The sequence below is a fragment of the Haemorhous mexicanus genome, chromosome 1, assembly GCF_027477595.1.
Source record: "Haemorhous mexicanus isolate bHaeMex1 chromosome 1, bHaeMex1.pri, whole genome shotgun sequence".
NCBI lineage: Eukaryota > Metazoa > Chordata > Aves > Passeriformes > Fringillidae > Haemorhous > Haemorhous mexicanus.
In genome coordinates this window covers 135399967-135414795 of record NC_082341.1, presented here as the reverse complement: position 1 = coordinate 135414795, position 14829 = coordinate 135399967, and the positions used below count along the sequence as shown (strand labels likewise).

At 38.0% G+C, this 14829-nt stretch overlaps 1 protein-coding gene across 2 annotated transcripts in view; it reads right to left on the bottom strand.

The window, feature by feature from the left end:
• PTDSS1 (phosphatidylserine synthase 1) overlaps positions 1–14829 on the bottom strand; it is a 28525-nt gene that overhangs the window by 2744 nt on the left and 10952 nt on the right. For both annotated transcript variants that reach the window (XM_059864188.1, XM_059864198.1), the window contains exons 5-12: positions 13197–13355; positions 10455–10606; positions 8393–8534; positions 7379–7491; positions 5842–5907; positions 2877–2976; positions 1660–1728; positions 1042–1111 (exon numbers count right to left, since the gene is read on the bottom strand). In XM_059864188.1, coding sequence (XP_059720171.1) covers positions 1042–1111; positions 1660–1728; positions 2877–2976; positions 5842–5907; positions 7379–7491; positions 8393–8534; positions 10455–10606; positions 13197–13355 — 871 coding nt within the window. The remainder of the gene's footprint in view (positions 1–1041; positions 1112–1659; positions 1729–2876; positions 2977–5841; positions 5908–7378; positions 7492–8392; positions 8535–10454; positions 10607–13196; positions 13356–14829) is intronic.

Sequence of the window (14829 nt, the reverse complement as noted above, 5' to 3'; positions counted from 1 at the left end):
AACATCTTCCAATTTAAATCATATCAATAATTAAACCTCTTCATTTTTCTTAGTGGCAGAAATTAAGAATTATGTAAGCAAAGTCTTTTAAGAGTACACTTCTAGATTTCAGTCTTTCAAATGACCGAATATATTTTATTTACTCCCAGAATAAAATGGGAGGCAGTGGGCACCAAAACAAGAAATCAAGAACAAAATGTGAAAAGAAGCTTGAAGCCTGTAATTAATGAAGTAACAGGAAGTTAAAGAGAAGGGGTTTTTGGTCAGATTTTTCCAGCATGCATAAATGGGAAAAACATTCTGAGTGAAAATAATTTTTCTCCAAAATATAAAAGTTCACAAATTTACTAAATTGAGAATAAATATCCAGAAAAATCATGTATGAAATATAAAGAAGATCTACTTTAGGTGCTTTTCAAGCTTATGATAAATAAGAAATATTTTTAATTTTACAAACACCTGGAACATAAACTCTGACAGATAACTTCCAGGTGTGAATTTTTGATATATGCTCAATAAGCAAGACCACATCAAAAAGCCTGTGGTGGAGGCAGAAAACTGACCTCTAGTGTAGGGAAAAGAAGTCAGAAGCAGCCTTTGATTAGTGCAGAGAAAGCTGCTTATGACCATCAGGACTGCACTGACAAGGCAAGTGTCAGTAAGAACACAAGCTCCAGGGCCCATTGCTGACTATTTCTTAACAAGAAGAAATAAAAGTACAGCAAATCAAACATGCAATGTTCAGAGAGAAAAACTGTTCACAACAGTTATGAAATGCATAATGCCCAACACCTACAATAATGGCCTGGAGTAACAGCAAAAAAATCAGCTGACACATTAAAAAATTAATACATTTCCAAGAATCAGAATTTAAAAGTGAGCATAGAAAGAAAATAGCTCTGCAGATGATTTATCTGCATTGGTCCTGCAGAGATGTTAAGACAAGTCCAGCTGAAACTAGGTAAGTTTCTCAAGCCTCATTTTCTAGTGTTGAGCCTTAATTATACCATTTCAGGAATACAGCTACAGAAGTACCAGTACCTCTGCTGAATTTAGAATGAAGCCAGGAAGCATCTGGACTGTATGGACTGTCTTCACTTTCTGATAAGGTCTGCAAAAACAAGGACATGTCATTGGGATGCTGGTAGTGCATCGTATCAGTACTCCTCCCATTTGCAAATGGACTAAGAAACTGTAGCAGAAGTCCTCATAAAACATTCAGACAGTACTTTGGACTTTTCCCTTCCTAGGTAGAAATCACCATGTAGATGATACAGTAAGAACTCGCCACTTGCCACGTGATCTGTTGTGTAACCAAGTATTCTTAATATTCCTCTAGCATTCCACCTGTACAATGGGAACATTAGCTAACCATTCATCCTTGAACGCTGTGCTAAAATTACGGCCTCATTCTGAGCAACTAAGAGGACAGCATTCTTTAGAAACCACAGTGTAATTTGGGATCTGTCCAAGGCCTGCTGAATTCAGAGTTCTTTCTATTGACTTCAGTTACACTCTAGACCATCCCCCCTTATCCCTATTTATGCTAACTCTGGTAAAGAATTCCAAAATCTAGGAGCTTTGGAGTCTTAACTCTGGCAAAAAAAAAAAAAAAAAAAAACCAAAAAAAACCGAAACAGGCTTCTTTTATATAAGTACCTTTTCTCGGTGGCCATAGTACTCTGCATACCAAACCATTCCATATAAGCACAGGAAAGTTGTAAAGGCCTAAACAAGGGAGGAGAAGAAAAAGAATCTGTAAAACTTTTTCCAAATTCCTTGCTGATTCAAGGTCTAAGAGTCCCTGGAGGTGCCACATTTAGATTTTCATGCTCTGTTTCTCCCTGCATCTTTTGTCAGGATGAGTAAGACTCCTGTGTCAACTTCAAGCTACCACAGAGCCTGCCACCATGGGGTATGCAGAACAATTCTCAATGGGAGCAGGAAAACACATCCAGATCGCCCACAGGAAACACTGCCAGCAGGACTTCTGTCCACACTCTGTACAGTCATCACACAAAGGCAGTTGGTAGGCACTTATAGGTATATTATCAGGAACCACCAGACTAGGAGAAATCCAAATTCTCCTTCTCTGCCCCATGCTTCAGGCTAGGTAACATACTCGGTTTCATGGTACTCTGATCTGAGAAGCAATTCAGTACTTCTCTCCTCTGAAGTATCAGGAATAAAATCACCATGCTAAATAAGAGAACAATAAATTCTGACTCCCCATCCCCTGTTCAAACTGTGTTCCCAATTAGAAGGGAGAAGTATTTATCTGTCAGCCCATTATAAATGCCTTATTTTTCACTGACCATGAAAAATGTGCTTGGCATCAGAGTTACAAGTCTGGCAAGACAAGTGTCCATTTACTGTTATAAAATGGGCATTTCATGCTGCATTTGCAGTAATCACACTGAAGCACAGAAAGTTACAGGCTTAGTGAGAATGATTTGCTTGATAAATGAGGGTTGTTTATGTAGTTGTAAGACTTCAGTGTGGCACAACACACATTGCTTATTAACACTATCCATTAACTCCTGCTCATTTCAAGCAGGCACTACAGCAAGCTCCACCAAAGCTAGGCTCAATCGACCTGACATCATCTCTCACAAAGATAAAGCATCCTATAACTACTGCTTGTTTCATTGTTAAGCACCAGTAATCTGCTATGTCAAGAAATGAGAAGTTATTCTAGTCCCTTCAATGTGAGTTCTAAGCAATCTAGCATTTGTTTTTACTAGGACATGCATAAAGCTCTTTACCAGCATTGCCCCACAATGATCCCCTGCTGCCAATGTTCCAGAGAGGAAGCTATTTAGATGCTTTCAATGCTTTTGTCATGCTTTATGTTTCACATGAGAAATTTCACTTACCACACAGAGAAGCCAAAACACAACATACAGTATTTGTGTTTTGGAAAAAAGATCTTGTCCAAACTTTATGCACACAATAGCTTCAAGGAAGGCAATTACCCTGTGGGTAAATGAAAGCAGGGAGGAGAGTGATTAAAAACACCAAGGATTTAACTCATATGTTCACAACTCACAACCCCAGACTGTCAACTCTAAACAAGCACTACCCTCTAGTGAGCAAACACCTCCCTGACACCACCATTAACTGAAACTCTGATAAATGTAATTTTCTATCTATACTTTCTCAGCATAAACAGCACAAAAAAAGTGATTGACTGGCAGTTCACTGTTCCATGGGGCTCAAGGGAACAAGGAATGTTTGCCAATAGCAGAGACTCTTCAGCTGTGCCTACCACTGTGCTTCAGCTCTCACCACATATGAATTTCTTTTCCGTGCTGAACACCCAACAGACTCCCTTGATGGATGAACTAGAACTGTGCTTTGTTTATTCCTCTACTAGATGTAAATTTACTACAATTCTAAATTGTCTCGTTTGTTTGCTTCACATGTATTTCCCATATTTTCACATATAAGAAGATTCATATAAAACAACATTTCAAATTCTCTGAGAATCCATGCATTTGCTCTGGTTTATCTGTAAACTCAGATCCACAAAACAGCCTCAGAGGATTTGGGGAGAAATGTGAGAGGGAAAAAATCAGGTTTTACTTTCCTCTCTGACATGAAAAGGATCAAAAAAAGTATCTCCATCTCTCTCCCTGCTACCAGGTGTTTACATCTTTTCAGGTTCAAAGCTATGAAGGCTTTTTCACTACTTGTTTATGAATCCAAAGTTTCTATTGTTTGCCATGAAAATAAATCTAGTTTGAATAGGTCCTGAAGACAAAATTACATATGTTTAACAATACAAGTGTAGAAAAGTGACACTAAAAACCTGCATTAAAAGTGCAGGAAATTGAGTCATCTCAATCTGAAGCAAATAATGAAAAACACTATTAAGTGTAATAGTTAGCTTGTTCAATAGAGACTTTAAGGTTGTACATCTGAGCAATGCATGCAAACTCCTCCTCACCAAGTGCAGACACACTTCACATCATGTCAAGTGTTCCAGTCTCCCAAGCTTCACACTGCAGGACACATTCCCTACCAGCACTCTCAATAACCAGTTCACAAAAAAATGGCACTACTGCCTTTCAGGGAAGACCCAGTTTCCCCCACAAAAGAGGAAGGTAAATGTGTGCTTGACTAAACCACTGGTACTGCAGAGATAGTCCTGATGCAAGTAATAAATCACAGCTTTCCCTGTACTATTCAATGTGACTTCTAGGATGATGAGTGGGGCCAAAACTTAAAAATGTGGCAGTAACACCCAACTGATCAATACACAAATCAATGAGATGTATATTAGCAAAAAATTGAGAGCAGTATTACTCTCTTTAGTCACTAACTGTTTTTCTTTCTTGATTTTATATTATTCTTACTGATCCAGCTGCAGAGTAAAAAAATCATGAAACCAGAGAAGAGGAAGACCACCATCAGGAAACAAGCATAAGGTTATGATACACTCAAAGGCATAAACAAAACAATAGGCTATTTTTAATAAGGACTCAAAAAAATACAGCTGCTTGCCCTGAACTTATATTCTTTCTGTTATTCCTGTCAAGAATACTTGGGTTAAGCACATTTTACAATAGGAAAGCTATTACAGCTGATGAAGTGGCAAATCAAGAGAAAGAAGGATCCTAGCAGTGAAGGGAGTTAGTATCCTACTGAAGGGTGATGAGAGTACTCCACAGAACTAAATATCCTAAGTTTTCATTCAAGCAAAATGGTCTTGTAACATTCTAACAGATTTTCCTTTTTGAGAGGCTTCATCTTAATGAAAATAGTGCAATTTCAGTAGGGTTGTTGCATTGGCCTTGTTCATGCTTTACATCCCTTACTGTACATCTATCAAGAGTGATGCAATAGTCATGTCAAGTTGAAAAGAAACAGTTTCGTACTAATGAAAGGTGCTAACTTTAATTATATTCATAGTTAGGCTGCTTAAAATTCCATTTGTGCCTTTAGAAGTGTCTTGGTTACCACAAAGATGAATGTATCATATACTTCTTTTAATTGCTTCAGAAATTATATTCTAGATAGTTACACTATCTAGAATATAGACACAACATACAGTAGGAAGATTTCCTCTTTTTCTGCAATCAACAGGAACTCCTAGTGATGCTCTGTTGTTTCTAGCAGATTACAGAAGTAAGCAGTAGGAAGAAGAATACCTATTCCATACACATTTCCCACTATTAGATCAGACTGTGGATGAATGTTCTATTGCAGTTCTTGTAAAGCGATCCTGCAGACATATCTGGGTATCTATTTATTGACACATGTTACATTAATGTGTTCAATGAGAGCTTTGGACCAAGGACCCAAGGAGGATGGGTTCTGTAGTCCTTAATTTTTCAGAAGCAACCATGCAAACTCTTCATTTAAAGGTATCCTCAAAGAGAAAAAGAGATTGCAGTCAAGGTCACCATGGCCCATAGTACACTCATAGAAACAGTGGATAACCATGCCTTGTTTCACTGTCCTCTGCTATGATGCTGCTACCAGCAGCAATGCCCACCTTGACAGCCAGGGAAACACTACCCTCACAACCACCAAGCAAAGGCAAGCTGTAGAGGTCAAAGCTTCTTCCTTCTCACCTGACTGAGACTATGGGCAGAAAGGCCAATGGTGCTTTGAAAGAACCTAGCTTTGTCCAGCAGTTCCTAGTTATTCCTTCTGTTGTCCTTACTCATTCCATTACTTCCCATGTTCTACCTCCAAATTCAGAATCTCCCTTTCCTCTGAACTTGCAAAACCAAAACAAGACAAGGACTGGCTTCATGGGAACTGCCTGTTCCTGTGCTGGACCCATCCTTGACACTTGTCCAAGTGCTTCAGGAATGCAGCAAGAACACTTACCCGAACACCCAGCACTGAGTTCCCACCCTCTTGCACTGTGTGTCTGTGAGGTAAGCATAGTATTGCCTGAGAAGGGAAGAAAGAAAATTCTTCAGTGAAGTTGAAAGTCACCAGAATATTTACATTTAGAAAAAAAATTGTGTTACGGATGTATCTATAGTGAAAATGAAGTGCTGATGGTTAAATTCACATGCAATCATTCTGGATGTCTACCAGATGGCTTCAATTCTAGTAGGACAGATTATCACATATCAAATAGCTTGAGACAACACAGAAAACAATCCTGAAAGCAAGGACTGGGAAAGCACCCAAACTAGTAGGCCAGCAACATTTGTCTCCTGTCTCTCCACTGAATCTCCAATTCTTATAGGCAAACTGCAACAGTTTCAAAAGCATTAGAGAATCCCTAATTTTTTTTCCACAGTTCATCTTTTATTTATTAACAACCACATTTTCTTGAGAAATGTGGGCTTGAATCTTTAAAAAATATGGCTATTCCATATTATGTTTGAATGGTCTAACCACTGGCATATTTTCTTCTCAAGAACAGTAGAATTTTTCACTGTTCTGAAAACAGTATCAAGACCATTCTGGTCTGCTCTCTATGCTCCAGAAATTTAAGAGTTTGGAGAGGGGAATTCCAAAGAAGTGGAACCAAAGTTTCTGTTCTCAGTTTCTGATTTCCACTGACAGATGGAGAAGACAAGTGTTATTACTCCAACAATACAAGAACCGCTAAAGAATAAAGACTTCTACAGGAGTGCAAGTGCTACAAAGGAAACAAAAACAATACAAATTCACCTACACAAGAATTCACAGGGTATTCTGGGTGATTTAATTAATAGTGTGAAATCACTGCACATAACTTAAAACACTATTTGAGGAATAAACCAATTCATGGCTGCCATTTAACTGTCCAAGGTAACTTCACTTTGGACATGAAGAGGGAATTCTCTGCTTCTAACTTCAGATCTGTGTGCATTCTGTCTACCTCCAACTATGGAATGGGGAAAAAAAGAAAATTAAGGAACTTTGCTAACAAGGTAAAATGGCATGCATGACCAAAAGCAGATCCATGTTCCTATACAGCTGTCAATGCTGCATAAATACTGCTCTGTTCCCACAATAAGCTACTGCTCAACCACAATCAGGAGCTGTTAGAAAAATCAAGAGCTCTGTTTTTCCTCTTCACTTTTGGGAGCACCTGACTCATTAACTTGAATACTTTCAGATGCAGTCCTCAAGGATAACATATGCAGCTACCTCACAAAACAGGGAGATGCTACACAATCAGGAGAAGGAACAGACTGGCTCTGCACCCCTATGGCAACACAGCTGTCATGTACATTTTACCTCATTAGTTTATTTGTGAGGAAATACATTTTATTGACAAGAGATGATTGTTTTCCATTTCATGGTGGCAAAAGCATACATTTTGTGAAATGTGCCATACTTATTCACAAACTATATGTAGTTCTTGGATGCCTAGAAGTTAAGTTACTTTAAACTGAAAAAAACACTGAAGCAAAAAAATTACCTGACAGTGGGTGCTGTAATGATTCCTATGAAGAGAATTCTCCCCCAGCTTAAAGGGTGGCTTGCTTGGAACACAAAGATATGTTTCAAAAAGAATGTGTTCAACTCAGTTAGCTAGATCAAAAAAAAAGCTAGTTAATAGTGTTCAACTTACACAACTCCTAATGAGTTAGTACAGAAAATGTGCAAAGATTAATATGGAAACTAAAACATAAGAAATTCCTGCTCTGTCTTTTGCTAGGACAAGCAGTAATATACCAGTAAAACAAAAAATTCTCCCCTAAAAACCTCTATCAAAATATTTGCTCTCCTTCCCAAAACTCATTAAGGGACCAGACACTAATTCATCCTGTAGAGATATTCTAATAGCTTGCATGCCCTAAATCAAGTACAAATAACCAAGGCAATTTTGGGAGAGAAGCAGAAGAGATCATATATTAAAAAACAAAATCCTCAAACAACTGTATCAAATATTTATGGTTTTCCTTTAAGACACAAAATTAAGAATTTTTTTTAAAAATCACAAAAGTTTTAGTTTAAAGCATTTGTGACACACTATAGAGTCTTGCTGGATCAATGACAGTATTCTGAGTATCACTGATCCATTCAACTGTCAATGGGAAAGGAAAAAAATCCGGGAAAAGCAAAGGGAAACAAATACACACCCCCCACACAAACCAAACTTAATCCCCATCCCATCAACACAACAAAATCAAAATATATTAAAATTCCACCACCTAAACTCTACTGACTAGCAGTTTTTAAATCTGTGTCAAATGCAAAAAGCCAATACAGCAATCTGTAATATTTGGCTTTTTCCACAGATTCTGTAATTACACTCCTGAACTACCACATAACTCCCATGAAAGTGCCCTGTCCAATTCCTCATTATCAATTCATTTAACTGCGTACTTCAGTAACAGACATACACTCCATCAGAATATTTTTTAGTCCAACATAGCCAGCAAGTAACTGAGCTGATGGCAGCTCTGATTTCCCAGAATTGATTTCTTACCTGCCAAATAATCATGAAAAGGTAGACTCCAGCCACTCTCTGAAATGAAGACTTTGGGTCAAACCAGCGGACATAGGTCCAGCTGGCTGGGGTGAACTGTAACACAGCTCTTTTGATCTTCCCTGTGGTTGTGTGAATGTCCCTGGGAAAAATAATGGCTGGAGTAAATACAAGGAATATGCCAGAAGGAAAAACCCAAAAAAGCAACAGCACTGTTACTGATGTTTCTGAGGAACAATCACATTTTTTTGGTCAGCAGAGATCCTCTCAGACACAACTATGTACCAGGCAAGGGGGGATTCAGAAAAATAAGCTATTAAGCATTTCGGTCAAGGTGTGTATTCTGCTATAAAGTCTACCCTTCTCTATCCTCAGTCAATAACTCAGAAACTAACTGCAAAACACATTTATCATTCTCTTCACAAAGAAACGAGGACAGCAATTCTGCAACTTCCTTGGAAAATCTAGAGGTTATTTCTTCCTAGTTTATGTTGCCACTGCTCCTACCCCAAACACTCCTTGTTCTAGAGCCCACTGACATCAATCCTTCAAGAATCTGTCAGATTCATTATTCATTATTTGTATCAGGGACTGGCTCCACAGGCTTAATAACACTACACCTCCAGCACACATAAGCCCAGCTGTTCTGATAGCAGATGCATGTGGACCTCCTGGAGAGGTGTGATAACACTGTTAAAAGCTAGAAAGCATTAAAATTCCATTTTTAAAGGGGATTTTAATGCAGGCTCATCTGACATGCTACTGATTGTTGCTTTTGATAATATTAATTCTGATAAGCAACAGCATCCAAAGGACACAGAATCTAAGAAAAACTCAGAGCTTCCTCTTCTGAAGGAAGACTAGCAGGACTAGAAGCCATTTTTCACCCTGTTATTTCTCTGGCCCTTCTAGAAAAAAAAAATCCAAAATATCCTCAGATTTTATATCTCCAATATTTGTGTTTTTCTAGGCTAGAGAGAGCTTAGATTAGGGAGAATCTTCTAAACTTTAAGATCAGTATTTATTAAATGAAAAAAAGAAAGAAAAATAAACTAAAAGGGCACAAGCAAAAGCTTCTCATTCTCATGAAGCAGCATCTTCATGTTAAAGGTCAGAAAAATCTACTCAAGCATTTAAAAGAACATGAGGAAAAATTATTCCACAAAGACAGTAAAGACTAGTTGTGCCATAGAAAGCCTGCTGTTAAAACTTTTAGTGAACCCTCTAAAAACAGAAGGACCATCAACTCTAATAGAAATGCAGGAAAACTGAATTCAGACAAAAGGCTGTACGGTTCTTAGAGTAATTAACAAATCTGTGAGTAAAAAAAGAAAGCAGTACAGAAATTCACACAAGGTACAAATTTGGAAGTTAAGATCTAAATTCCTTTTCCATCTCTCAAGGCAATTCACTGCACTTGACCCTGTTTCATGCATACTATGGTAATGTGCAGATAACCATGCTTACTACCAGCTAGCAGGGAAGAAGGCAGGAGAGGGGCAAAAACCTATGAAGAAACCACACCTGGACAGTGAGGAACTGACATACTAAGCCATAAGCTGTTGCCCTTTTACACAGCAAATGCCTCTTTATTTTACAATTACTCCATTTATTTAAGAAGGTCAGCAATGAGGTAAAGCAATTCACAGCACAGGTACCATCAGCCCCATGCCCTTACTGCAATTACAACTAGTGCTGACAGACTGCCACACTAATACATCACCAAGGTGAGCCCAAATCTAGTTAAAAAAGGTGTGATGAGAAAACAATCACAATTTGTTTTGCTTCCTGACTTCCTCAAAGTTTTATGTATACAAAATAAACTGAAAATGCAAATAGCTTTACTATTTTGTATTGTCCATTGGCATCAGTGCTTGTAACTTAAAATTGCAAAGGAAATCCATATATACAGTCACATTTACAAACATATACATACAGGAACATTGCTATGACACTGATATTTAACATCTAAAATAAAATTACAGCACTGTTAGCACAGGCAGATTCCATGCTACTTTTATACATGCAAAACAATTCTTATCAAGCTTTAATTTAGACCTACTTGAAGCTTGCCCAGTGATAGGTCCTCATCTCCAAGAAACGACAAACTACCATGCCCAACCAGATGCCACCCCCGTTACAAAGAAGGATGTCCAAAATGACTTGATCCCACCAGCACTCAGCGAAATTAGGCAGAAGATGCATGAAGAAGAGCTGCAGAATACAGCAAAAAGACTCTGGGTGAGGAACAGCATACAATTAATATAAATTCACTTTTAAAGTACCCATTCAAAAATCAGCTTTTCAGTACACAGCATACTTCAAGGGCATGAGCCACAGCCACTGAAACTTGATGGACATCCTTCAATTAACTTCAGAAGGCCTTGAACAAATTCACACAAGGTATCAGAGGTTTCCTTCTCACTGTTTCCTGCTGAGGCTATGCTGTATACAAGGATATCGTGCAGCTGTCAGTTTCTCAAAGATGATACACGATACATTAATAGAAATGTATGAAACAAGCAGAACTACTGCATTTCTTGGATGAAATAAGGTGGTTTGTGCTTTAAAAAAATAAAATTAAGAGAATCTTTGTTTCATTTTTGCTAAGTAGTTCTAGCTGGTATGTTTTCTAAACCAGCCACAAGATGCAGCAAGTAAAATGGATGCATTTGTAAAAGCTGTCAGTAATAAAGCATGGTGGTGTTCAGGACACAGGACTTCTTTATTTTGAAAGTCTATTTTCAGGAAATTTAGTGGCTGTAAAAAACTTAAGAGTTCAACAACATTTCAGACAACATTTCAGCAAGCTTTGCTGCTACACTTAATACAGAATGACTCAAGAAGTTAAGAGGACATTCCACTCTACTGATGCAGTGAGGGGAACAACTGGCCAGTTAAGGCAAGATAGAATGAATCTGTTTCTAGCTCTTGGTAAAATATGTTTCTTTCTCATTTAAGAAAGATAATTTTATTCTCTTATTCTATGAGAAAAATCACTGCAATCCAGAAAAACAGACTGGAAAAGTTATCTATGGACAGGAAATCAAGACAGATTTAAGCAGTGCCTCTGCAATACTCAAGGAGATAATTAACAAAATACATAGCAAACTGAAGAATGTACCTCCACAAACACAGTGCAATTCTTGTCAGTTAATGGACGTACACCGTGGCTGTGGAAGATTATTGGTATGATTTTGTAATAAAGTATTTTTTGTTCAGAGATGTAAGCATAAAGTACTGAAAAAAATCAGATTTGAGAAAAGGAACAAGAATGTTTTCTGTATACAACAGGAATGAATCCTGGCCTATTTACAGTACATTACAGTGACTAATACTGGCAATGACAATTCCTGTGAAAACTCTTGCAAAATTGTATCAAAAGCAGTTGTTTTTTTTTTTGACAAAGCTATGTGGATTTCAACCTTTACAAAAAAGGAGATTTGAGTTTCTCTTCAGGAACCAAGTGATACAGTGTTGTTCATTGTCCTGGTAAAGTTTCCCTTTCATATTTTTAATTAATTTAGCCTGAGAGGGGCGATAGCCTACAAATGTCAGTCAGATCCAGGCAAAGACACCAGAATTTACAGATAATGAGGCAGCAAGACCCAGAGCACAGGTGTTAGCCTGACAGCATCTAAGGTTCTCTGGCTGCTTTCTTACAATAGGAGACCAAGCTCTGCCTGCTTCCCAACTTTAATCCAACAGTATGGAACATGAGCCAAGTTTCCCATTTCAGAACAAGGAGCTGGCTGCAATCTGTGAATGCTAATAGGAAAAACTCAGCTAAATCCCTAAGTAACTGCCCTGATAACTTCTGGAGGTTTCTAATTACTCTCCTGAATTATCTGATTTACCAAAAATCCATTTGAATGGTGATAACATATCTGTGTTTTGAACCTTGTCCAACACATTATCTATTCCAATAATCTGCCTTCCAACAAGGGGAATACTAGACACCTGATGGTGTGTCAAATTGAAGACAAGGATTGTGTGATGAATAATAAGAGTATGAGTGAAGCAAATCCAAATACATTCTTTTCCAGAGGGAAAAAATTAGTACAACAACTAGCCAAGGTGTTTTCTGTGAATGGGTACTTGAGCAATTTCAAGATCACTTAGAAAACACAGTATCTTTCAATGCCACAGAACAAAAACACATTTTGAAGATGAACTCACAGCACCAAGATTTTCAAACACAAAATTTAATTTTAGACTAATAAATCCTTACCTATGTTTCTAAATTCACAAATGCTTTGTCAGATAAGCCAAGCATTCTCAAGACAGCAAGCTTTACAGAAAACTGATTTTAAAGACTAAGTTCAGGTGTTTACATCAAGAAGATCCCTCAACTCCATTTCACTTGTACATGATGCATAACTATACACAATGTGTGATATTGTTGTATGTGTGGTATTGCTGTTGAGGTACAGGGATCAAGAGAGTAGATCACAAATATTCCAAGGTGAAAAAGAATAGTTACTCTGAATCAGGAAATATGTGAAGTAGAAAAAGTAGTATGATCCCCATAACAGCAGAAAATAAATTATGAATGGCACAAATAGGCTGAATGAGACTTCCTTTCTATTCAAGCAGTAATAAATCACTTACATAAAACCCAGCTTGTTGTTGTCTGTTGTCTGTTCATTCAGCTGCATAAATTACTCAGCATCTGGTTTATAAGACTTAAAAGGTAAACCTATACTGAGAAATAGAGAGCCATCCTTCTAGTAACATTCACTCTTCCCCCAAGAACAATTCACATCTCTTCCCTTTGCTGATCATTAAGATGAAAGTGGCCTACCTCAGTGAGCTCCCAGGTGATGCTAATAGTCCAGCAGAGCCCATAGCTGCGGATCAGCAAAGCCTTCATAGCCCAGCCCCAGAAATGTCCAAAAGCAAATATATCAAAGTGGCTGAGGATTCTCTCCCAGGTGATAACATGACAGTTCACTGCATACTCCTGTTATGAAAAGAAAAAAACCCAGAACAAAGTTACTCCATCAACACACAACTTCAGAAAGAAGAAACATCTTTCCATCCAGTGCATTAAGCCTGGAATTATAAGGTATTAAAATTAGCATTATTTCATTTTCTTATCCTTCTAAACTGTGGCAGAAAACTTCCAGTATTAAGACTCAATGCCATCATAGTACAGCTCTAATTTAAAGGGAAACAGAATGGACCTTGACGCCTGAAGAAGAATGTATTTCCTAAGTGACAGAGAAGCAACAAAACCAGTAAATCTATAACAATAAAACTAGCAAACAATACTCCAGAAAATACTTATTTGCCTTCCTTTGGAGTCTTGATTTGAAATAGCCACCTTTCTCCACATTCATGCTGTCTGGTACTCAGATGTGGCTCATTAGTGGCTAATCCTCCTCAGTTTCTGATGTAATGTTACTTATGTCAATGTTTACTTGAGTATCTTTTGTGTCTCATTTTCCTCATGAAAGCAATTTCCCAGAACCCATTCATATTGAGGACATTCAGTCACAGGCTTAGATTGAAAAAAAAATTAGGGGAAGATCAAGGGAACTTGCAAACGTTTTTTGCAGATGAGCAGCAGATTCCTTAAGAATACTAATTAATATTCTAGTCACCAATGACAAAGGAACCGGGTTCTCAACATGTTATACAGCAAGTACTAGAAAACACTGCCCAAAAAGAAAAATTTATGCCATCAGGAGGCTGCAGTTGTGGGGTTCTGTCTCATCACTGGGCACAAACTGAACTATTCCTAACAGGAAACACACATTTTTAAAAAAATCTCTGCTCTTCATTCCTCCTAAAATACACATTGCCACCTACAGGTGACAACTCAGCACTGCTCAGCGCTGTTAAATCAAGAATTCTCTTTCAGGCCAGAACTATTGCTAATCCTGCACAAATGAACACTAATCAAGTTAAAGATGAGATAGCAGAGAAAGATTTAAATCCTGGCCACCACAAAGAGAAGAATGCACAATTTCATATAAATCTATCAGCAGGCAGCCAAGTCCCATTGTGGGATGATAGGAGTTGCGTAGGTTTCTCTTAAGTAACCCTTCCTGCTGGTGCTTTCTTGTGCATGCCTGTGATGCTGGTCAGAGAAAGGTGCACTATACCTGTTCTAAGGATGGTAAACCTGCAGCTTTAGTGCACCAGGACAACTGAAACTGGCTCCTTTGCCAGCATGAGAAGCACAGAATACACCATAGAAGGTGCAGGATCCTTGCTACACCATGAAACCTATGATGAGTGAACACAATGAGGCTACTCCAAAAGTAAGTTTTTTTTTCCATAGCTCTTGCTTTTTTCTTTTATTTTTACTGGGGCTTTTTCCTCTCTATCTCATTTTTCCAGCTGCAGTTCTGCCAGCCATACAGTGAAATGTGTTGATTTTTTTTTCTACCCAAGCAACTTTGCTAGTCCTGTGCAAGCGACCAAGCTGC